The sequence below is a fragment of the Pteropus medius genome, unplaced genomic scaffold, assembly GCF_902729225.1.
Source record: "Pteropus medius unplaced genomic scaffold, Ma_sr-lr_union100, whole genome shotgun sequence".
Taxonomy (NCBI): Eukaryota; Metazoa; Chordata; class Mammalia; order Chiroptera; family Pteropodidae; genus Pteropus; species Pteropus medius.
This window is the reverse complement of record NW_024353517.1, coordinates 12,345,513-12,371,123: the sequence shown is the minus strand read 5'-3', so window position 1 is coordinate 12,371,123 and position 25,611 is coordinate 12,345,513. Positions and strand designations below refer to the sequence as shown.

Sequence of the window (25,611 nt, the reverse complement as noted above, 5' to 3'; positions counted from 1 at the left end):
CAAGGATGCAAAGAAACTATATCACTCATCCTTTGATGGTAGGGATGAACAATGCTTCAGCCACTCTGGAAAACAGTTTGGCAGTTTCTCATAAGACCAAACACAAGACTCACCAATTTCTCCCTTGCACATTTCTCTCATAGAAATGAATACATATTCACACAAAAAACTTGTACATGAATGCTAATAACAGCTTTATTAGTCAAAAATTGGAAACAACTCAGATATCTTTCTACAGATGAATAGTAAATCAAACGACAGTCCAGTCATACCTTAGAATATTACTCAGAACACAAAGGAATAAACTATTGATACACACAACAGCCTGGAAGGGACCTCTGTGGGTCATTTTAGTCAACCTCCCACAGAATGCAGTCTCCCTGAGGATTATCATTATATAGTTATGCTTTCAGTTGCATGTTACAGAAACCCCAACTAAGTGACAAACAAATGGAAGGTTTTTTCTCTCACATACCAAGAAGCCCCTGATGTCTTTGGGGCCCAGGCTCTTTTCATCTTGTGCTCCCCCAGCCTCAACGTATTGTCTTTTCAACCTTGGGTAAGTGTTGCTTCATGATTATAAAATGGCTGCCACTGCTCCAGGCATCACATCCCATTATGGATAGGAAGAAGGGAAAGAGGCAGTACCAGCAAACTCTCCTCTTCTGCTTATCCCTTTTATAAGAAAACAAAACTCCAGAAGTTCTTCAGCTTATTTTCATCTATGTTTTACTGACCAGAACTATATTATTAATCATAGTGAAGGGAGATTGGAAAAGTAAGATTTAATTTTTTTGACATCTGTAGTAGAAGGTGATATGGTATGGTTTGGAATGCTCTTAGGCAGTCACTATCTCTTTCAAAGCAGACCCCCTGCCACATGCAGGGATTAAACAAGCCTGGTTGTGCCAAGGGTATAACCAGTACCAGATCACAGGCATTTCCCAAGTGGCCAATGGAGTCACCTGACTTTTCACATTTTCCTATCATAGATACTCCCCTCAAACCTCTACCCCTCCCCTCCGGTTCTGTCAGCAGTCTAATAACCATGTGGTGTAGACGACTTATACCAACTGTGAGGGGGAATAGTGCTGCCTGGCTGATTTTCCTGGCCAATGGAACCTCCCAAAGATTATCTCTGAATACCTCCACTGCATTTTGATTGAAAGAATACTGGAGTGGGAGCAAAAATATTGGAGTTCTCACCTCCGCTTTACAATATTTGAGCTGTGTGAAACTGGAGTGCCCCTTGTCTTCTCTGGGCCTCAATATCTTTATCTATAAAATGGGAGGGTCAGATTAGATGATCTCCAAAATCCTTGATAGCAGTATCACTCTGGTTTCTCTGATTCTGCTCCTCCCACAGAACTGGAGACAACAAGAGATGGGAAAATAGTTTTTGCTTGCATTGCGTCTGCTTGGACAGGCTATTCCAAGAAGCTGAGAAACCTGTGCCACTGTCTTGGTGCCACACCTCTTCCCTCTGCCAGGGGCTACGCAGGTGTCAGCTGGCTCCTCCCCAGGGATGCAGCTACCAAATGACCTTGCTGGGATGGGTGGGTATTAAAAGCCCTGGCCTTGGTCCCTGGAACACTGTCTCTGCTCGATGCCTGCAGCCATGTGGCTGGTTCTTCTCCTGCTGCTGTACCTCAGCCTTGCGGTCTCAAATCGGGAGAAAGGTGAGGAACTAGGCTAGCAGGTCAAAGGGACCCTGGCCTCTAGTCTCTTTCATTCATTTATTCATTCATTCATCCAATCATTCATTTATTTTTTATCTCTGGCATGATCCATTTCCTGGGGGCTAATGTTTACTAATTTATTAATTAAGTAATTAATTTATTCAGACATTTACTAAGCACCTACTAGTACTTAAAGTGGTTTCTCTGTATTCATCTTTATAAGATGTCCTTTAGATGTGATTAGCTTAGGAAGGTCTGTTTTGGTCGGGGAGTCCAGAGGAGTGTCCAGAGAGGTTCCTGTGAGTAGAAGCAGCACTGGGCTCTGGAATGTGCACCGTTGAAGCAGGAGGGAAGGTGGTATGACAAGCCCAGATCCCGATTAATGGGCAGACTCACTGGGCAACTGCCAGGCACCAACTCATTAGGTTGCTCTAACACCCCTGGAAATGCAATAGGATGGATAAGGTTGTATTTACTAGAACTTCTTTGAGGAGAAAGCTGGATGTCGTTGGTAGGAATACACTGAGGGTGGGAGCCTAAAGGGACATGCTTAAATAATAACAGACAGGTTACTAAATTGCTTTGTGAAAAGGACTTATGGGGAAAGGCAGGGCTTCAGTTTTGCTGAGTGGGGTTTGTAAGTTTGGGGCTGAAGCAGGATCTTTGGGAACCATAGAGGGGAGGAGAAGGCTGCCCAGTGTCCCCACTTCCTTACCCTTCCCAGAAGTGCTCACCCTCTTCTCTATAAAATTGTCAAACATGTTTTAAAAATATTGCTCTGGAGGGATGCAAACTATTAGCTTTGGGATCCTCACGCAGCCCTGTTTAGGCCTGTTCCTGGCTCCACAGCTTGTCCCTTCACTACCCTCTTGATCTGAAGCCAATGAGATGGTCACAGAGGAGCCACTTGAGGCATGACTCCTTACCAGGAAGCCGCCTCCTGGTGGGCTCACTGCCCCTTCACCAAAACCCATGGCTATCTCCTCTTACCTGAGACACTTAGCATAGAGTACAATAACATTCCAGTTATGTGTAGTATGATGATGCTCTGTTCACTAGAATGAACTCCTGGAAGGTTTTTTTAGGGAGTGGAGGGTGAAGCGGGGCAGTGGAATGTATCTCCATGATCCTCCATGGCACTCAATAGAAAAAATGAATGAATCAGTGAATGGGTGCTTGATCATCATAGGAGAGACTTCTTTTTTTTATTGTACTATAATTTTTCTGATGGTGTTAGACTGTTAGGAGCTATGACTCTCTCTTGGACCATGGACACAGTGAAATCTCAAGTATGAGCCCAAATTCAATTCAGAGCTTTTAAATTAAATTAAATAAAAATTATTTGGCATTAGAAGATGCATTTCCTGCCCTCAAGTTGCTGGTAGGAAAGATAGATACACACCTGTAGAAAGAAGGTTGTAACAATGTTATGGCGCGAACGATTCTGAGACCCACGGAGCCAATCGAGATTAATTATGAGCCTTTATTAGCCGGCCGGCGACTGACTCTCTACCACGCAGGGCTAGAGGAGATCAGCCCTGAGCTTTCAGAGGAGGCAGCTGATAAAGCTCAAGACCATATCCTGGTGGTCTCCTGAACAAGCCAGCAGATTACAGAAGTGGAAGTTGGCTGTTAGCATATTTTTGTCCGGAACAACACCCTTAATTAACAAGTAAATGGATTACAGAAGTAGACATTGGCCATCTTCATATCTTATACAATACACTTCCTAAACCACACACAAGCAAGTAGGACAACTTCTGGAATCTAAAGATATTTCTTCCCTATAGCTGACTTAGCTAGTTGGCTCACTTGAAAATTTTCTACCCTTAACAACAATAAGGGAGAAGAGGATTAATGTTATGTTAGAAGTTAAAATCAATAGGTTTTAAGAATAAGATGAAAAGATTAATACCAGCTGATGGAGTGTAGGAAGCCCTTTCAGAATAAACTGAATTTATTTTTAAAGACATTTTATTATGGAAAATTTCAAACAGACACAAAAGTAGAGAGAATAGTGTAATGAACCCAATGTACCTATTAGCTAGACTCAAAATTATCATTTTGCCCAAGTTCTTATTCACCATATTAAAAAAATATAACCACTATACTGTATCAGAAATAATTAAAATAATTACTATCATTTAATATCTATTAGTGTGCATGTTTCTCCTACTGTTAAAAAGGCCTTTTGTATTTCTAAAGTCTCTTTAAATTTTTATCAGCCTCCTTTTTTTTTTTTTTTTTCTGTTTATCTGTTGAAGAAACCAGGTCATTTGTTCTGTAGAATGTCCTACATTCTGGATTTGTCTAATTGAATCCTTATGGCCGTCTTTTTGTCCCATACTTTTCCTGAAATCTGGTAGTTAAGGTTCACTTCTTTGGGAGAATATTCCATAGGTGAGTCTGTATACTTCCTATCGCATCTCGAAGGAGACATACAATGTCTCAAAGGAGACATGTAATGGTTCAAAGGAAACACACAATGTCAGATTGTCCTACTTTCACTGGTCTTAAACTTGATCAGCTGGATGCATCCATTGTAGGTCTAGTATAATAGCTCCTCCTCAACCTTTCTCTAATGGTTTTAGCCTTTGTGATGATTGTTGCTTAGATTCATTCTTTTCATTAAGGGTTGCCAAATGGTGGTTTTCTAATTCTATCATTCCTTCTACATTTATTAGCCGAGTTCTTCCATAAAGATCTTTCTCTTCGGTTTGCATGGAAAGACTGGATAAATGTTTGATTTTTTATTTATCATTTTTAAATTCATAAGCTAGTTTCTTAGCAACTCTGGGGAGGTTGAATTTAAACATGACCTTGAAGGATAAGACTGTCTTCTTCTGGTGGCTGTGGGAAGAAAGGGTCTTCCAGGCAGAGGAAATAGCTTGAGCAACGTCTCAAAAGCAGGAGTACACAGGGTGTTCAGAGAATGGCAGAGACTGGTGGCAAGAGCAACCAGAGGCTTTCCGAGTGAGAACCCTGAGCACGCCCAGGTGGGAAAAGCAGGGAAGAAGTCAGGATTACTGGCTCTGCTCCCAACTCTGTCACCCACTCAAGCATGACCTTGGGAAAGTGGCTTTCCATTTCTAAATCAGTAGCTTTCAAACATTTATGGCCATAATCCACATTAATACATGTGTTTTACATGGTGACTCAGTACATACATACATGTACATAAAAACAAAAATTTCAAAAAGAACCTCAACTTGCACTTATATACACAATGTATGCGAATATTTTCTATTCTCTTCCATTCCATCCCATCCCATTCCATTCCATTCCATTCCATTCACTTAACTCCACTCCACTCCTTTCATCCTATTAAAATAAATACTGGTCATGAACTCTAAATTAATCTCTCTCTCACAAATGGGCTACAACCCTTGTTTGGATAGTCCTGGGACTCTTTTTCAGCTCCAGTCCTCTTTGGCGCATCCCTGGTATTGGTGACAACCTGATGCTGGACAAGGCTCTTGGGAAGAGGGATGATATGAGAAGAGAAACAAATCATTTGCAGGAGGCTTCTGAGCTGAGCATGAGGCAGAAAACAGGCCAAACTCAGGGGCCACCACCCCAGCCCAGCCCAGCTTAGCATCACCTTGAGAGGTCTGAACTCCCAGGCCACTTAGCCTCTTGCACCAGACACCTGCTGGCCCCTGTTTCCACAACAGACTGGACTGACCGCACCCAGCCTCACATTCTCTCAGCTGCCTACTCCCTGTTGATTTTGTCAACTTTGGAAGGTCCTCAAGTTTATCCCTAAATAAAGCCCTAGGCAGGTGCTAACTTGACAGGAGGCAATCAGGAAGGTCAAGGTAAAATAGAAAATAGCATTGAGAGTCCTGGGCATGAAAATACCTGGGGCTTATTTTCACCTGAGCCAAAGACTTACCAGGTAACCTGGGCTGTGGTCCCTACCTGCCTTACTATCTCCATCTCTTAAAGAAGATAAACCCCCTCATCTTGTAGTAGATAGGCAACAATCCGATAATAACTGAGTTGAGCAACTCTAGAAAATGGTAAGAACTGGGTTTGGTGAAACTGTTTTGTGAATAGGAACTGTGGAGACCTTGTTCTAACTTTGTGGGGTTTCTCTCTGTCCCTCTTGTCACACGCTCTCTTGTCTGTTGTTTTCTCTATTCCTTGTTGTCACACCCACGTCACACTCTTCTTGTCCTTCTCTTCTCTCTCACTCTTTCTCAGCTTTGTCTCATTCTCGTGCCTCTCTTTTTAATGATAGCTTTATTGAGATATAATTCATGTAATGTAAAATTCATCCCTTTAAAGTGTACAATTCAGTGACTTTTAGTATATTCACAGAGTTGTGCAACCACCACCATAATCTAATTTTAGAACTTTTCGTCACCCCTAAAAGAAACCCTGTACCCATTGTTATGGCGTGAACGATTCTGAGACCCACGGAGCCAATTGAGATTAATTATGAGCCTTTATTAGCCGGCCGGCGACTAACTCTCTACCACGCAGGGCTAGAGGAGATCAGCCCCGAGCTTTCAGAGGAGGCAGCTGATAAAGCTCAAGACCATATCCTGGTGGTCTCCTGAACAAGCCAGCAGATTACAGAAGTGGAAGTTGGCTGTTAGCATATTTTTGTCCGGAACAACACCCTTAATTAACAAGTAAATGGATTACAGAAGTAGACATTGGCCATCTTCATATCTTATACAATACACTTCCTAAACCACACACAAGCAAGTAGGACAACTTCTGGAATCTAAAGATATTTCTTCCCTATAGTTGACTTAGCTAGTTGGCTCACTTGAAAATTTTCCACCCTTAACACCATTAGCAGTTGCCCCCTAATCCCCACACTTACTAGTTTCTGGCAACCGTTAATCTACTCTCTGTCTCTAAGATTTGCCTGCTCTAGACCTTTTATATAAATAGAATCATACATTATGTGACCTTTTGTGACTGACTTCTTTCACGTAGCATAATGTTTCCAAGGTTCATCCATGTTGTAGCATATATGAATACTTCATTCTTTTTTTGGCTAAATAATATTCCATTGTATAGATATGTCACATTTGCTTTATCTTTTCATCAGTTGATGGGCATTTTAATTGTTTCCACTTTTTGGCTATTATGAATAATGCTGCTAAGAATATTCATGTGTAGGTTTTTATATTAGCATACATTTTCAGTTCTCTTAAGTATATACCCAGAAGCGAAATTTCTAAGTCACATGGTAAACTCTGTGTTAAACTTTCTGAGGAACTGTCAAACTGTTTTTCAAAGTGGCTGGAATTTTTCAGTTCCGCCAGCAATGAATGGGGTTCTGATTTCTCCACATTCTCACCAACACTTGTTAAGTTCTGCCTTTTTAAATTTTATCCATCCTAGTTGGTGCGAAGTGGTATCTCATTGTGGCTTTGATTTGCATTTCCTTGATGACTAATGATGTTGAGCATCCTTTCATGTGCTTATTGGCTGTTTGTATACGTTTGAATATATCCTTTGCCCATTTAAAAATTGGGTTATCTGTCTTTTTTTGTTGTTGAGTTATGGGAGTTCTTCCCATGTTCTAGATAAAATTCTCTTATCAAACATATGATTTGTAGATAGTTTCTCCCATTCCATGGGTTGTCTTTCACTTTCTTGACAGTGTCCTTAGAGGCACAAAACTTTTAAATTTTGATCAAGTCTAGCTTATCAATTTTTTTCTTTTGATGTCAAAAGAAAAAAATGCTTTTGGTGTCAATCTGAGAAACCATTGCTTAATCCAAAGTCATGATGATTTACATTTATATTTTTGTCAAAGAGTTTTATAGTTTTAACTCTTACATTTATATCTGTGATCCATTTTGTTGTTAATTTTTGTATATGATGTGAGGTAGAGATCTAAATTCATTTTTTTTGCATATGGATATATAGTATTTCAGCAGTATTTTTTAAATATATCTATTTTTAATGTACCTTTTTCTGCAGGCATCTGTTCCCAGCCCCAGCTCCTCTGCTGCCTTGGAAGAGATCACCATTGCAAGAGAGGAAGCTGCTACTGTGATGAATTCTGCCATGTGGTACCAGACTGCTGCCCAGACCACCGTGCCCTCTGCAACCGTGAAAACTCACATGCAGGTTCTTTTCCACCCCTGGAAGATCTGGATGCTGTGATTGACAGAGGCAAGCCCCTTGTATATACTTCAGGCCAAGGCCAGGATGTGGACTGGATGGCTCCTGAGGGTCCCTAACAATCCTGAGATTCTCGTATTTTGTCTTTTTTATGTAAAAGGTGCTTACATGTTCCTCCCAGCTTTATTTCCGCACTACAACTTACCACCTGATGTTCCCTCTGAGTCATTTTTCCAGGTCCCACAAGAAGAGGTTAAGCTGCTGCTGGTTGAAGATCAAGATGGGAAATGGGGTGGTTGGATTCCACCTTACTGCCCCACCTTCTCTTGTAGTGTAGCTGCCTCTTGATCTGTCCCATGTAGACTTTTGAGGGCAGACAGGAGTCTGCAGAGAGGTGTTGAGGATGTTGGGCAGTATAGCAAGGGGATGAAAGGCAGGGAGGAGGACAGGAGCTTTCACTCTGTGTTTCTCAGCTTCTTGGAATACCAAGATGGTGCTGCAGATGGTGCTGAGGACAGAGGACCCACTAAGCCCTGCCAGAAGCAATTTAGACTGGATGCAGAGCATGGTGAGTGTCCTGAAGGTTCTCTCTCAAAAGGTGGTGGCCCCAAAGTCAGGGAGCAATTTTCAAAGGGGGAAAAGAGGCCTAAGCTGGGGCAGGCAGAGCTCCATTGCAGCCATGGTTTTAGGACTTGGAGCCAGGGTTCCTGCCTGTGGACACTGACTCTTGAATTTCATATAATTTTCATGTGTCATGAAATATTATTTTTCTTTTGACCTTTTTCAATCACTTAAAAAAGTAAAAACCATTCTTAATTTGTGATCTGTACAAAATACAGGCAGGAAGACATATTTGGCTCACAGACTGTGGTTTGTCACTTTCCGCCCTAAATCAACGTCTGTCCTTTACTTCTGTGTCTTGATCTGTCCAGAGTTCTCTGCCCCGCAGTGGAGGAGAGGCCTTGGCCCCCATCCTAGCATATGATGGTTCTGGGCAGAAAGAAAGGCAGCATTATACAACAGAAAGAGCACGGACTCAGAGCAAGATAGACCTGAGTTCATATCCTGGCTCCATCTCTTATTACCTGGGTGATGTCATGTAATTCCTTCAGCTTTTCTGAGCCTCTCTTTCTTTACCTGTGTCCTAGAGCTTCCCTTCTAGAGCAGTTGTGGAAGGGCCTGATTCTTGGTGGATGTATAACAAGAGATAACTTTTACTTGGGGACATGCAAATAAGCTGGAGAGGGAATAGGCCTTTGCTTACTGCTCACTTAGGTCCAGCAGCTTCTTCAAACTAGGCTCCCAAGAATATCCCTCTCCATCTCTGTGAAGGAAATCAAGAAGACAGCCTGATATTTCCCTGAAGCTCCTCCCCAGGCCCTTGGAGCAGAGCTCACCATGCCCACCTGGGCCTGCTGGGCCCAGTGGTGCTTGTCTCTCAGCTGCCATCCTATGTGCTTCTACATTGGTTCATCCAGAAGAAAACAAATCTATGATTGTTGTAAACACATTCAAATGTGCATAGAATCAGCCATAAAAATTATAAAACATAAATTTGGCACATGGTATTTATCGTTTTGTGATGGTACAGTGAATCTAGCAAATATTTCTTGAAAGTAGAAAGCAAGAACCTAACACCCCTTTGCTAAGTAATTCATGCCTCTTTCTATAATATTCTTTCCCAGATGCCATATTACTGCCTGTCAGTCTTGCAATAGGTTGGTCTGAGTCCTGCAATCTCATGCCACACACTTCTCTCCCCAGGGTGGAAGGAGATTCAGGGTACCTTCTTCTTGTAGGCGGGGACTAGTTTCCTGATGGGTATCCTCCTATGAAGACTTCGAAATTATAAAAGGGTCAGGCTAGTGGGCTTTGTGGTCTGCTGAGCCCATCATCTTCCCTCCCAGACCTGCTTTTCTTCCTGTTCTGTGAATGGTTCCTTGCCCTCCAGCTTCCTGGACTCCAGACATCAAGGTCATTTTTTACTTTTCGCTGTCCCTGGCCTTCATCTGCAAGGTGCCAAGTATTTCTAGTTCTACTTCAAAACATGGTTCACATCTGCTCTCTTTACAGTCCCACTGCTGAAGTCCCAAGTCATAGCCTCCTAACTGGACCTTTTGTCCTGGACTTTCCTCTAATTGGTCTCTGCCCACATTATACTGCCCAAAGTTGAGCTCTGGCATCGCCAGTTCTCTACTCAAAAGCCATCGCTAGCTTCCTATCTTCTCCAGAATAAAGGCTAACCTTCCACGCATGGCATGCGACATCCTCTGAAGGCACATTTTGGCCTTATCTCCTGCTAGACCCCTTCCCCACTGCTATGTTCCAACTGAATGGAATGACCCATTATCCCCATCCAAGCCTTGCTCTATACCTTTGCTAATCTGAACAGTGGTTCCTAAGTAAATGATTATAGCATAGGAGGCCATGTCATTGGCTAATGGGTCTGTTTTAATGTAGTTTCTCCAAAAGCAGAACCTGAATAATTTATTTAGAAACACAATTCCAAGGAGCAGGAGTGAGGGAAAGGGAAATGAAGCAAGGAAGAAGGGACAGCCAGTACAAAGATGTGTTATCCAGTTGGCTCCTGCTATGACTGACTGGTGGCTTGATCCTGTGGGACCTTCTAAGAAGCTTTATGAACTGTGTCTGAGAACCATCTATGCTGGGGTGAAATGGGAAGCATCTGTTCATCAGCTCCCATTCCCTTGGTTTATAGGTTGTTCCACAGGCAGATAACTCTCTCAGTTCTTTGTTGCTGGTGTGCGAGAGCTGAGCAGCTCCCGGAACCATCCCAAGTCTCAGTGTCAGGGAAACCCTGGAGCGGAGAGTGAATGGCACATGGCAAAGCACTGCCTGGTCACTTCTGGGAAACTGATATCTGCAGCAGGTCTCTGCTGGAGTATGAAGCAAGGCCAAGGGGACTTGAGGTGTCCCACCCGCAGGCTTTCAGAAACATGTTTCTCTACGGCCATACCACCCTGAACACGCCCGATCCCATCTGATCTCAGAAGCTAAGCAGGGTTGGGCCTGGTTAGTACCTGGATGGGAGACCACCTAGGAAGACCAGGTGCTGTAGGTGTAAAAAATAAAAAATAAGGGATTGTAAGCTGACAAGGTCCTTGCAATCTGTGAGGTCAACCGAGGGTTTCCTAGCTTAAAAGAATAATAATAAAAAAAAGAAAAAAAAGAAAGAAAGAAACACGTTTTTTCCCTTCAGCTCTTCCAGCTGCAGATTTCTTCTCCTGTCTAGCAACGAAGGAGCCTGGGAGAGAGACAGCCCTGGGCCCTCCTTGGGTGAGCCCTGCTCATACTTTCAGATCCGGAGATCTCCCTTGCTTGCCAGGAAGTGGTGGGGCTCTGTGAGATGCAGGCTTTCTGGTTGGATCATCCTGTGAGCCTCACTGAGAACCCAAAGATGCTGATTTGTGGGCTCTTTGCCTGATCTTGGCTCAGTGCTCATCTTCCTTCCAAATGCCCAGAAACTCCTCCTTCCTCTGTCTCTCCTGCATCATCCCCCTACCCCAGCCTGGGTCCCCATAATTAGTTTAACCAAATTGAAGAGACAGTTTCTGTGATGTTAGAATACTGACATAGGTTCCTCTCAAGTTGTGTATGCATGTGTGTGCATGTGCGTGCACATGTGCATGAATATTTTATTTCTACCTGGCCCTCCATCCTCCTTCCCTATGTCTTCCATTGGCAGCAGCTGAATGTTCTCTCTGATGCCAGGCTGTGTACTATGAGCTTTGCATATGTTATCTCCTCTAATTAAGCCTTCCAAACCACCTTATGAGGTATATATTATTACACCATTTGACAGATAAGGAAAACTATTAGAATTTTTTTTTTTTTTTTTACACCTACAGCACCTGATCTTCTTAGATGGTCTCCCATGCAAGTATTAACCAGGCCTGACCCTGCTTAGCTTCCGAGATCAGACGGGATCAGGTGTGTTCAGAGTGGCATGGCTGTAGTGGAAAAACATTTAAAGGTGGTAAAAAGAGAGCAGTGAGATCCCAAATGAAACTATTTGATGTCAAAACTCATAATCTCCTATTGTGCTTTTATTTTTAAAAGCTCAATTTATTACTATATTTTTATTTTAAAATGCTTTCTTTATTACTTGTTGACTAGATGATACATTCACATAATTTAAAATTCAGTAGATACAAAAGGGTACACCATAAACTGTCTCTTTCCCACCTGGATAAAGCTCTAGAAAGGCAGATGACTTCCTGTAATCCAAGTTAAATCACAATGAGAAACCCACATCCACAAGAACATCTAAAATTAAAAGGACCGATGATACTAATTTTTGATGAAAATATGGAGCAACTGGAGCTTTCATACATTGCTGGTATGGTGTAAGCAGACGCGGTCAATTTGGAAAACTGATGTTATATACTAATGTAAACACACGTACACCCAAAAGTCCAGCAATTCCACTCCTGGATATATATACATACATATATATATGTATGTATATATATATATATATATATATATAGCCAAGACGTAGACAAGAATGTTCATAGCAGTTTTATTCAGAATAGTGAAAAACTGGAAGCAGTCTAAATGTCTTTCAGTGAAAAAATGCATAAATAAATTGTGGTATATTTACACAATGGAATACTACCCACTACAAAAAAGAACAAAGTACTGTTACACACAACCACATGGGTGAGTCTTGCAGGCATAATGTTAAGAAAAAGAAGCCTGGCACAAAAGGGTTTAAATGCATGATTTCATTTACATGAAGTTCAAAAATAGGCAGAACTAAACTATGGTGATACAGGTAAGAATGGTGGTTTTGGAGGGATATTGACTGGAAGAGAACACAAGGGAGCCTGCTGAGGTGCTGATAATGTCCTAAATTGCAATTTGAGGGGCAAATACATCCTGAGTGTATACATATGTAAAAATGCTGTATACTGCTGAAGATTGGTGTAGTTTACTGCATGCGGGTTATACCTGAATAAAAGAAATGAATGAACAAATGAACAGAAGGCTCCCTGGAGTTTCCTATGCTATAACCCAAAGAAACAGGGGTTAGGGTGGGGAGAGTACTCTCAGGGCCTTGTACACTTAGATGATTCTCACCACCTCTTGTGGGCTCATCTACACAATCAGTGTGCTCTCAACATTTTGAACCTGTGGGGACCCACTCGGACTCCAAGAGTTGGTATAAAAATTATTTTAAAGTGGAAATATCTGAGCTACCAAAGATACAGAAAGAAATGTTACTAAAACTTTTCTTATTTGACTGAAGCTAAGCTTTCCGAAAATGCCATTATTCTCCCTCAGAGGGATTTCCAGCCAGTTCGGTTCTCATGGAGACAGGCTGCCCAATAAAACATTCCAAACTTGCCCATGGAAGCCCTGAAGCCCCCTCCCCCACTCTCATTCCCTTGTTCAGTTTGGTATATACACCTTTATTTCTGATTATTCAGTGAGTCGCTACTGAGCAACTTCCTGGTGCATGTGTAAATAAACTCCTGTTAATCTGTCTTTTCTCAGTTAATTTGCAGGCCTCCGACCACTGGACACCAGTTTTTTTTCTTTTTTCTTTTTTTCCATAGTATTTATCCCTATATAATTCACTTACTTATGTTTATTGTTTGCCATCTCTCTTCACTAGGAAGTTGGTTCCATGAGGTAGGAATCTGTTTTACTCCAGGCACCTAGAACAGTATCTGACATATAGTAGGTGCTCCAAATATGTTTGTTAAAATAATGAAACTAGCCTCCTATGCTCATTCAGGGTGAGAGCTGAGTTTGGCTGAAAAAAAAAAAAAGGTCTGGGATCTGAATAGATTATTACGGCCCTAAAGCTAACAGTCATGTGCCCAAGCTTGGAAATTACCCCAGATACACAGAAAGATGGATCAGACAAAATTCAGCAAACCCAGGGAAGCATTCAGCGTCCTTCCCAGTAGGTTCTTCATCTCCTCATCTGCCATGGCTGGAGTTGAGCTGTTGGTCATTTATATGATGAACAAAACAACAAAAAGGAAATGGACGGGGGAGTTTGTGGTGGGGGTGGAAAAGGCACTTGGAATACCTCTGTTTGTAGATTAAGCCACTGGCTGTTGGAATGAGGAAGTCCCTCTCCCAGCCAGGGTGGGACAGAGAGGTAGCCCAGGGGGAAAGGGAGGTGGCCGAAGGAGCTGCATTCTTGCTGCATTCTTGCTAGATTTCTCCTCCTCTTCTCTAGGAGGAAGCTTCAGGCTAGATCACACACTAGAAACAATGTTGAACAGAATTCAGATCCTTGCTGTGGTCCCAGGCCTCTTCTCCCCACCAGAAATCCCCCAAGGGGAAATCCATCCTCCCATTTTATAGAGTGAAGAACTGAGGGTGAATGGAAGGGTGGAAAGGCTCCGCCTGTCTGTAGTACTCTACAGATTAACAGTGTAGTTGGAACTGGAGTTCATGATCCCTGACCCCAAGTGCTGGATGGTGTCCCATGTAGACACCCCTCAGCCTCTTCTGATAAACTCTCCTTCCTACCACACACCCTGGAATGACTCTCTGTTCCTTCCAGGCAACAGAGCCCTCTATCCAATGCAGGGTTAAGTTCTAGAAGACAGACACAGACCCAGTGCAGAACCTCAGACCATACGGTCAAGAAGATTTCAAAGCTCTTGTTGACGGAAGCCCAGAGAAGGCAAATAACTTGTCCAAGATCACTCAGCTCCTGGGCCACCATGAGGGAAGAAGCAGGAAAGAGAACCTAGACTCTCTGATCCCACTTTAAAGTTCCTTCAAGCCTAAAGATTTTGTGATTTCTCGATGCCAGTCCAGCCAGCTTTTTCTCTATCCTAGAGCTGCTTTCATCGTAAAACCCTTGCCCTAAGATCCCCAGGGTACCTTGTCTGGCCATAACAGCTCGTGTTCTTGGTTCCTTGTGGGGATAAGATTCTTCTCTAAGGCATTTGGATATCTATTCAGCAGCTTCATTCCCCTCTTTTTGGCCAAATCCCCTAAGCTTCCCTAAGTCATCACCCTCACACTTCCCTTCTCTTAGGCCCTATGATTGAAACCAGCACACTTACCCTTTCTTTTCTCCCAGCTAGTGCCTTCTCTACCCAATACCTCTGGTGGAGGGACATGTCCTGCCTTCAACTGGGGTCCAGAATCACAGGATGTGAAGATGGAAGAATGTTAGGACCAGAGCTGTCTCTTCCAGGCCCCGGGGGGCTGTCCTTTCTCTCTATTGCTTGAGGATTGGAGTGAGTATCAGGGCTCTTGCTCATTTATTGAGCACCAAAGATGCATGTTTTCTGTGAGCACCCAGTATGTAGCAGGCACTGTGTAAGAGTTTACTCTCCCTTATGTAATCCTTACAAAACAGTCCAGCAAGGTAAGAATTATGCCCATTTAACAGTTTAGGAAGTTTGCCCTAGGTCATACTAATGAGTCTAGGATTAGGAAAGGGACCCACATCTAACTAAAAGCCCAAATCCCAGGCATAAGGTGGTGGGGAGAGGGAAAGGTGGTGGGAAGGAAGAAAATACGTATGAGCACCAACTTCCTTGGCCTCCCTGGCCACAGGACCCAGGGGTGAGAATCACTGTAAATGATCCCATATCTTTAAATCAAACTTCAGAGAGGAGAGGTCACTGGGCAAGTGGAACAGGAGGGTTAGCTCGCTGACAGCCCTTGATGCACAACCTGCCAGCTCTCAGCCTGTGCATCTGTGATCAGCTGGCTGTGATCTGGAAACTACCTGTCCACACAGGTGGCCCGCCTCTCCTCCCTGGGTTGAGGAAGCAGGAACAGGTGGCAGTGACAGGCAGTGGGCAAGTGTGCTGGGCAGCAGTGGCTGGAGCCCCAGCTAGGATGGGCTCTCTCTGGGGCCTGACTCTGACCCTTTACTTCTGCTACTGGCAGGCTGCAGCCCCGGAGAGCTCTGCAGGTAAGGGGGCGAGAGGGCTCTGCGGGCTTCTGTCTTGGCAGGGCTCTGGTTGTGAGTTTGTGTCCTGGCAGCCCTTTGTGGGTGAGTGTAGCTCTCTTGGGCTAATTATAATTAACCATAAAACTGTATGCAAAGTATTTCTATTATTGATAAAGAGTATGAAAATGGCAGAGTGTCCTCTTAAGCATGTGTGCCGCTGTGGAACATAAAAATGAGCAATGTCATTGAGAGGTCGCTGTCCTTTTCTTTATGACTGAGGGAGTGTGAGCAAGTGAGGGTGCAGGCTGGTGATAAATCTGACTAAAGCCAAAGAATGTGGCTTGGCAAGATTCTAACTCCTCCAAGTTTATCCTTTAAAATGCAGTTTTTGTGTGAAAAGTCTGACTGTCACAGACTGCCTGGGAGGGTGGATTCTGAGAGGCAGGGCTTTTATGAAAGAAGAAAACTGACATCAATCTATAATAGGAATTGTGCCAAGCTTGTCACATGCATTATTATTATTTTTTTAATGGACTTTATTTTTAGCAGCAGTTTTAGGCTCTCGGAAAAATTAAGTGGAAGGTACAGAGATTCCTACGTACCCCTGCCCTCCCCTCCACACACAACCTCCCCCACTATCAACATCTTGCACTAGAATGGTACATGTGTATGATCAATGAACCATCATTATCGTGTGTTACCTTTTTTTTTCTTTTTTAAAGACTTTATTTTTTAAGAGCAGTTTTAGTTCACAGTAAAATTGAGAGGAAGGTACAGAGATATCCCATATACTCCTGTAGACTCTTTCGAATCCTCACAATAACTCTATGAGAGAGGTAAAATTCTTACTCTCTCCCTGCCTCAAAGGTGAAGAGATGGAAGTTTACCAGGATTAGGTAATGGATCTGCAGAGGCAGGATTTGACGCCACACAGGCCTAACCACAGGAAATACCACCCGCTGTGTACACTCTGATCTACCAGGCTTGTGCTGCACACTTTACATTTAATTTAATTTAATCTTCACAGTGAAATAGGGACCCCTAGTTCCATCATACAGATGAAAAGTGCAGGCTTGGAGCTGGAAGACTTGGCCAGGGTCACACGGTTGGTAAGCGGCAGAGCAAGCAGCGGAGACGGGACTCAGACTCAGGGTCTGAAGTCTACACGATTTCCTCTCCCCCAGTTTGATTTGAGGAATAAAGCAAGAGAGCTGCAACATTCTGGACCTTTAGAGACCAGGCTGTGGGCTTTGAGAAGACCCCTGTTTTGAGGTCTTCTGTTTGAGAAGACCCCTGGCGGGTAAGAGATATGAGGGGGGGGGTATGAGAGCCCTGGAGATGAAGAGACTATGAGTTTGGGAAGTATGAAAAGGTTTCACAGCAGGATGACACCATAGGGCTCCTGGAAAAGGATGAAAATGTGTCAGGGGAGGTCAGTGGTCAGATCCCAGGAACTCAAACCACTGTTTGGGCTTCGGTCTCTGTGGGCTGACCCAGACAGGCTCTGCTTCCACCATGTGAGGACTAAGGAAGCTCAGAGAAATATCTCAGACTTTGAAGTGGGGGGAAGAAAGTATATTCTTGTAAAAGTGTGATTGGTGTGTGTAGTTAGACTACATTGAACGAGTAATGAGAGCGAATGCCATGACCTACTCAATATGCATGTGGGTACAGCCTCAAATTCTCACTGTATTAAAATAGGTTATGTGCTCTCAAGTGACTCCTTGAAAGGACATGGTCAGGGAGGGATGCTTAATAACCTTTGCAAGCTTTCTCGTTCTTCTTCTCTTCTGGTCCTTACCCCATAGAAAGTCAGAGATTGGGACCCCTTTTCACAGGGAAGGAAATGGAGGCTTAAAGAGGTCTATTGACTGGCCTCGCTGGTAGCAGGCAGAGTCAGGATTTGAACCAGTAAATCATCAGACTCTAGAGCTAGTAATAGACCTGGGGATGAAACCCAGTCTCTAGCTTCCTGGTCCTTTTATCAAATTCAGTGGGAGACACAGGAGGACAAGCTGGGGACCTGGAGCCCCGTCCTGATGCCCTGGGTAGAGGCGGCCACATGGTTCAGAATCTCCTTTGGGTCCTTGGCTACTTTTGGGCCAGTAGCTCTCAATAAAGACCATCTCAAACCATCAGAACCCAAAAATATGGGGCTTATATTTTTATCGTTTTCCTTTAAGAGTAGAGTTACTAAATAAAATGCAGAGTATCTACTTACATTTAAATTTCTGGTAATACATTTTTTTTTTTTTAGTATAAGTGTATTTCAAATACTTCATGAGAAAATGCGCCTACTAAAAAAATCATGTGTTGTTACAATTATTCCTTGTTTTTCTGATTCAAATTTAACTGGGCACCCTGTATTTTTATTTGCTAAATCTGGCAACCTTCCCCAGGAGGCTCTTTAGTCCACTTACAGAGAGAGCCCCTCCTGGGTGGAGAGGAAAGGCACCCTTGTCAGTGTCTAAAAGATCCTGCTGTAGACTCCACCAGGGTTTAAGAACCCCTGCTGGTCCTCCACACACACACAACCTCAAAGGGCAGGTCAAGTGAACAGAAATGTTCTGCCCTATGGAGAAATACTAGCAGCATCTCTCTAAAAAGTGGTGTTTTGCCTCTCGTCTGGCTCCCTGTTACCCATGGAAAATGCCTGGTACATTGTTTCTGGAGTTCTGGGGTTCCATCCCTGTCTTCTCAGGCCAGTGTTCAGGAGAGACTTGAGCAGAGATGGGACGCTCCCCCCTCTTCTCCTGCTAGAGCCCCCCCAATTTTGCTTGCTCCTTCCCCCTTTGCAGCAGTCACCCTCCCTACTGTCCCTGGAGGTTCCTCTCCCCTAATCCTCCCAGCTACCTCTAAACACAAAAGCACAGATATTTCTTGTGTTTAAAGTATTTTTAATTCCGTGGGGGAAACATTTGCTGGATGAGAAAAGTATCGATGGGGAAGTGACAAGGATTCTTTCAAAAAGTTCTGAGAATCGTGGTCCCTGCTCTGCAGTTCTTGGTTTACATGGACTTTTGCCTTCATTGCTCCTCCTTGAGGCTGGATCCTGGCCCCACACATTCCCTCTGATGCCTTTGGACCAATAATCCACTGGATTCTGGGGCTTTCTTGCTTTCAGTGGGCTGTTAGAAGACATCAGTCAGGGCAATACCAGTTTCGTGGTTGTCACGTGGGAATCGTCTTCCTGATACTACTTCCTTCTTCCTTGTAAATATAGATGAAAAATGGAGTAAAGGCAACTCCCCTGCCCTGCACCCCCTCACCTTCTTCAGCAGTCCCTCAGGGCATAAACACATGAGTCATGGACTCATGGCTCACAAACTTGTCTTACCCAACACAGGCCCCACCACCCCTGGACGAGGCCCTTTGGTGACAGTGAGCCACACAGAAGTGCCTACTGTGACTCTGAGGGTCGACATAAGCTCAGAGGGAACCTCCCAGATCCCTGACCTTGCTGAGACCTCTGTGCCAAGCCATATCCCTTTGGAAACTCAAACCCTGGGCACCCAAACCTCTGATAGGAACTTAATCCCAGCCAGCACCATCTCAGAAGCAGTGACCAGGGAAACGAAAACCATATTTCCTGCAACAGAGACCAGGGCTCTCACAAAAATAACACCTTCCAAGTTCATGGTTGTGATCACCTCTTTTATGGAGACATCAGCCACAAGTGGCAGCCCCTCAGGAACTGGAATGACCACAGTTGAAACTATTATACGTAGTGATCTCTCAGAAGCCTTCTTTGACACCCTTTGTACTGACGACGGCTCTGAAAAGACAAAGAGGATCACAATAGACACCTTGACATTGGCTCACACCTCTGCAGAAGCCAGGGCCCTGGCCTTGGAGAGTAACTCAGTTCCAGCCATCATCATTTCACAAACCCTGTCACCTGACATCACTTCTCCATCTAAAGTCTTGGTTGCCAATGCCGGCACCGACATTGAGGTTATCAGTTGTGGTGTTACAGAAATTGAAACAATTGCCATCAACCCTGGGGCCTCAGACATAGATCACAGCCCCACTGGAGGAAAAACTTTGTCCACCCCTGATATGTCAGCTTTGCCTGACTTCACTGAAGCAAAATCATACCTCGCTGGGACCACAACCTCTTCTGAGACCTTGTCAACAGCCGGCACCACAGAATTAGCCACACCTGATACCATAGTTGAGACCTTACTCTCCAGCAACAGCACCACAGAAAGAGAAACATCAGCAGCCAAGGCCACCACCTCCAGTGGAACTTTGGTGACAATCAACATGAATCCTTTGGAAGAAACTTCAGCCCTCTCTGTTGAGATAACAAGGCACACCGAAGTCTCAGGAGCAGTTACAATCTCCATAGAGGCTGGGTCAACAGTGGGCCAAGCAACTTCCCCTGCTGGTTCCTCAGCTACAGTCTACAGCCTCTCTGAAGTAGCCAACACCAAGAACTCCACCTCCTTAGAGATTTCTACCACAGACAGCACAACCAGTGGGACTGTCCTCACTAGCAGGAGCGCTCTTTCATCTATCCATCTGACTGTGGCCAACAACAGCCAAGAAACAGAGGTCATCTTAGCCAAGATGACAGCCTCAGCAAAGACCCCAAAGACAGCCAGCACAGCTGGAGGAAAGCCCCCAACAACCATACTTACCACTGCTGGGACAACGTGGGCCACAGAAACTACTGCAGGTAAGCGGCTTCCCCATATGTGATCTTTGGGAATTTGGAGTTTAGAGTCTCCAAAATGTCTACATGGTTAAGGTATGCAGACAAAGGAAGGATCTGGGAACCTATTTTGAGGCTGATGTCGCCTCTTTATGATCTTCTGGTGGCTCTTGCTAAAATCACTAATAAGCAGAGTTACGGTGGTGTATGGAAAGAGCGAGGAGTCAGAAGTCTGGAAAAATGGTTTGAGATCTTGGCTCTGCCCTTAACAACCTGAGTGACCTTGGACAGTTTCCTCTCCCTCTCTGGGCCTCAGTTTCCCTGCCAGGAGCTGGAGAGGATTGCAAGGAATGAACAATGAAGTCCTTTTCAACTCTGCCTTTCTATGAAGTTAACTGTTAAGTAACTACTGTGCACCAGGTGAGGCCACAAATTTTATTTAAAAGACACAGCCCTCATGCTCTGGAAGCCTTGGGTTCAGCCAGGGCCACATAGATGAACACCATGTGGGCATCTGTCCCAAGTTGCTGCCCTCTGAGCAGCTGGGATCTCGTGAAAGTGTGGGGCTCGCTGAATGCACTTGCTGGGGCTGGTGCCATAGATGGTGACTTAAAATAAATAAAGAAATTGGATGAAAGTTTGGAAGTTTAAAGTGACATCTCTGAGACAACAGATACTTCTCAGGGAAGAAGTCCCTTGTCAGAGGCTGCTTGGTCAGCCCAGGTCCTGGTCAGCTTATGCCTTCTACCTCCATTTCCCATCCCTCTGTCCTTGTGCCTCATCTCTGAGGTATCCTCATCTTGCCCTGCCTTCCTGGGGAGGTGAAATCAAAATATTAATCATGACGACTTTATTGAATTTCTTTTATATCCCAGGCAGAGGTGATATAAAAGTATTTCACAACCAGTAAACATTGATACCAGCTGAATGTTCTCTCTGATGCCAGGCAGTGTACTATGAGCTTTGCATACATTATCTCCTCTAATTAAACCTTCCAAACCACCTCATGAGGTGGCTATTATTGCCCCATCTGACAGATGAGGAAAAAACATTTAAAGGTGGCAGAAAGAGAGCAGTGAGATTCCGAATGAAACTATCTGATACCAAAACTCATAATCTCCTATTGTGCTTTTATTCTTATAAGCTCAATTTATTACTATATTTTTATTTGAAAATGCTTTCTTTATTACTTGTTGATTAGATGATACATTCACATAATTTAAAATTCAGTAGATACAAAAGGGTACACCATAAACTGTCTCTCTCCCATGCTGCCCCCAGCTACCCAGTTTTCCTTACACACATAACTGATGGTATCACTTCCTTGTGAATCTTCTTATGGACATGAAATATATATTTGGAAGCAAAAAAAAAAAGGATGAACAATATCTATCTATCTATTTATCTATCTATCTATCTATCTATCTATCTATCTATCTATCTATCTATCTATCTATCGACATAAACCAATAAAGATGTAGATAGATATCTTACATCTTTCTTTTGATTCAAAGGAAGTATATGATAAAAACGGATCTCTGAGATAAAACTTTTTTTTTATGGCTGCTCAATATTCCATTTTGTTTTACCATAATTTATTCAACCAGTCCTCTGTGCAAGGACATTTAGGTTGTTTCCAGTATTTTCTTATGACAAATGATGCTGCAGTAAATAGTATATTTTTTACACGTGTGTTATTTTCTGTAGAATAATTTTATAGAAGTGCAATTACTGGATCGATTCTAATAGTATTCTGATAGAAAGAAATGATAGAAAGAAAAGATGGTAGGTAGAGGCAAGCAGATTAGGCCTCAACAAAAGACAGAACTTGCCTACAGAGTTGCTAAATCAGAAAGGCTGGATTAAAAGGCCTTCACCAATTTAGAGCGGGAAGAACAGGCGGAGGTCATCCCCTTAGAGAGCTAGCCTCTCTCCGGCATTCTTCCCAGCCGGAATCTTTCCTAACGACTTAGTCAAGAACCTCCAAGCTTCGAGAATATTCTAGATTCACTTTTATTTCTCCTTCCTGACACTACTCTTCTAACTTCTCCAAATGTGGATGGGGCCTTCAGCTATCATTTCCTTCACTCTTGTTGGGAAGACACTCTAATGGGCCCAGTTATCAGAGAAAGAGAATCTTTTTTCTCTTTGCAGTGAGTAAATGTAAGATCCTATGAGAATACAGACATGTTTATACGTAAAAGTGAGCACTTATATGTGGAGGAGTGACAGAGACTGGGTAGCATAGTTCACGTCTTGATTCCTCAACTGATTTTCTCATATTTTCATCTTCCTTCTATTCTCAACTTGCAGGTGGGGATGGAGGCTTCCTCCTCCTGCGGCTGAGTGTGGCCTCCCCAGAAGACCTCACTGACCCCAGAGTGGCAGAGAAGCTGATGCGCCACGTGAGTGGGTACTCTCTGGGCCAGAGCAGAAAAAGAGAGTAAAAGGTTCTTGGGAACTCCAGGAAGATCTGCAGAATACAGAATATGTTACATTGCGAGGAGAATAGTTTTCGTATGGAGTATTAGGAGCTAAATCTAAAGATCCCCGCCTGGCTTTGCTTCTGCCCATTTTTCCTGAGTTCTGAATTCTCCTTCTCTGCTATGTAAAAATTCTTTCTTTCATCCCCAATTTCCTTGGAAGGTCACGTCTTTTGGCTCTGGGAGAAGGTCAATGATATTAGTGGGCAGATAGGCAGGACTTTTGGTTGCAAGTGGCAGAAACCCAATTCACCATAGCTTATATAGAAAACCAAGGTATTGGCTGAGAAACCTAGAAGTGGCTGGATCCAGCAGCTCAAACATGATCATCAGGGTTTTCTCTTTCTGTTTTTCTCTCAGCTCTGCTCCTTTCATTCTTCAGAGTCTCTCTAGATGTAAGGAAAGATGGTTGTGGCAGCCCTAGATTCACAAAGCACTTCCGTCTTCTGCAATCTTCATGTCATACTAGGGAAGAACTGATCTTATTGGCCTACCAGGGCCGCCATGACTGACACCTCAATCTGAACCACATGGAATGGGAAGGTTAAGCCCCAAAAGGCATAGGGATGCTAAGCAAAAAACGAAAACAAAAATAAATAAATAAATAAAGGTATGCTCTATATGGGGACCAAGATTCAAATATATTTGTACGAGTTGGGAAAATTTTCCCAAAACCCAGATCACTGGAAAAAGCTTATAGTGGTAGAATTCTGGGGTTAGAGCTTTTGGGGATGGTGTGAATCACTGGCAGGTTAGAATGGGTCAGTTCAGCCTAGTTCTTGTACCCACTTCTTGCTGCCAAGGAATGGGAAGAGGGAATATTTGGGCCCTTGAAGTTCTCTCAGGGGGAGGGGGACCCATCATGACTCCCATAATAAGGAGTTTCCTGAATGTGGCATGGGGATTTTGAAGCAGGACAGCCAAATAAATGACAAATGCCCCTGCATGTGATACTCAAAGAAGCAAGCATGAGTCCTAGTTGAAGAGGGAAGCCAGGGTCGAATCAGTTCTGAGTCCTTGACACTGGAAAGTATGTCAGGTATCAGAAAGAAGCCAGGGAGAAAAGAGCAGGCCGGGTGCTGAGGTACCGGAATCAGGCTGTGCGGGTGTTGGATATCAGTTTTTGTTGGGGGCTGACCACCAGCATAGGGCTCAGGGGTCAAAAAAACAACAAACTTTGGAGCCAGACAGATCTGGGTATGAATTCCAGTTACTATATATGTGACCTGTGGTAAGTTACTCCATATTACTTTCCTTTCTTATAAAACGAGGCTACTACTACTTTTTTTTTTTTACAAGGTTACTGTGAGGATTAAAAGACTTAATGTGCATAAAGTATCTCGCCCATGTCCAACCCACAGGAGGCTCAGGAAGTCTTGCTGGCCTCCTCATATATTCTCTCCCACTGTCTCTTCCTGTCCTTGGTCTGTGGTGAACTCATGGACCAGATGGGCTGGAAATACTCATTTGTTCCTTTTGCCTTCCAGCTACGCCATGAGCTGCACACCCTTATGCCTCTCATCCAAGTCTCCCTGCTGCGTGTCAAGAGGGATTAAAGAACATCAGCTGCAGGCAGGACCATGTGCCGAAGGGGGGCAGTACGCCTACAGTCTGGAACCCACCACAGACTGGAGGCACGTTACTACACCAAGATGTGCCTAGAAGTTTCCCACAGAGGTCAGCTGGCTTGATCCCTTACCCCAGACATGGCAGTGAGACCCTGGCTCACACATGCCTGAGTGTATGCATGTGTGGGAAAGAGGGCTTCTGTTCCAGAGATGTTCTTAGACTTCCCTTGGCACATGTGTTGTGTTTCCGTAAAGAATCACCCACTCACCCATCTGTCATCCACTGTGTGCTTCCATAATACATTAAAAACACACTCAGTGTGGCCCAGAGGTTATCTATTTGACTTGTGTGTTTCTGACATTTTTATGATACAGAGATTTTGTGCATCATTGCTGCCACCTTCCTCCTTCATGCTTCCTTGGTTCTCGGTTTGGACCTTGATAACAGCACTCACTGAGGGTGGCACCGGAGCCTGTTCAACCATGAACTCCTTCAGAGCACAGACCATATTTGTTTATCTCTGTATCCCTTGAACTGAGTAGAGCGCCTGGCCTATAGTAGGATCACAGAGAATGTTTGTTGAATTGACTTGAATTTCAAGTTCCAGACACAAGCAGATTTGAAAGAAAGTCTGCAATACTCAATTATTTCTTCCCCATAGCTCATAAATCACTTTATTATTATTTTTAAATTCAATGTAGCTTTTTTAATTGTAAAACTTCCTTATGAATTTAAAAAACTGAAAAAGTCAAAAAGACCAAGGAAAAAAGAAGAAATAGAAAGAGGAGGGGAAGAGAAATAAAAAAATTTTTGTAAAAGCTCACCTTTTCTGTACAACTGTCATTAATGTATATACTCAATGTCCCCGCTTGGTCTGAGATACTTTGCATTCAACATTTCTAAAATCAAAGTCCTAATCTTTTCTCCTAAAGCTGCTATGTATGCCTGCATCTTCCTTATCTCAGTTAATATCAATTGAATCTTTCAGTTAGTCGAGCCAAAATGCTAGGAACTATCCTTTATTCCTCTATTTCTTTCACATTTGGCAATTCGATTCAACAGGAAATTCTGTTGGCTTTACTGTCATCAAAATATGCCCAGAATCTGACCCCTCCTCACCATCTCAATTGTTCTCACTCTGGTCCAAGCTGCCATCATCTCTCACCTGGATTACTAATACCTTCCAACAGGTCTCCCTGTTTCTTCCTTTGTCTCTCACCCCTAGTCTAG

At 43.5% G+C, this 25,611-nt stretch overlaps 1 protein-coding gene, 1 non-coding gene and 1 pseudogene across 2 annotated transcripts; 2 read left to right on the top strand and 1 right to left on the bottom strand.

Moving 5' to 3' along the window:
• The first annotated feature begins 10,735 nt into the window (after window positions 1–10,735).
• LOC120593052 (5S ribosomal RNA) lies at window positions 10,736–10,854 on the top strand. Its single transcript, XR_005650295.1, has one exon. It is a non-coding gene; the product is annotated as a 5S ribosomal RNA (ribosomal RNA).
• Window positions 10,855–11,632: 778 nt separating this feature from the next.
• On the bottom strand, window positions 11,633–11,751 carry LOC120593171 (uncharacterized; annotated as a pseudogene).
• Window positions 11,752–15,401: 3,650 nt separating this feature from the next.
• On the top strand, window positions 15,402–24,719 carry MUC20 (mucin 20, cell surface associated). The gene is made up of 4 exons (XM_039850832.1): window positions 15,402–15,693; window positions 19,019–20,353; window positions 22,643–22,734; window positions 24,300–24,719. The coding sequence occupies exons 1-4, from the start codon at window positions 15,441–15,443 to the stop codon at window positions 24,366–24,368; spliced, it is 1,749 nt and encodes a 582-aa protein (XP_039706766.1). The 5' UTR covers window positions 15,402–15,440; the 3' UTR covers window positions 24,369–24,719.
• The last annotated feature ends 892 nt before the right edge of the window (window positions 24,720–25,611 follow it).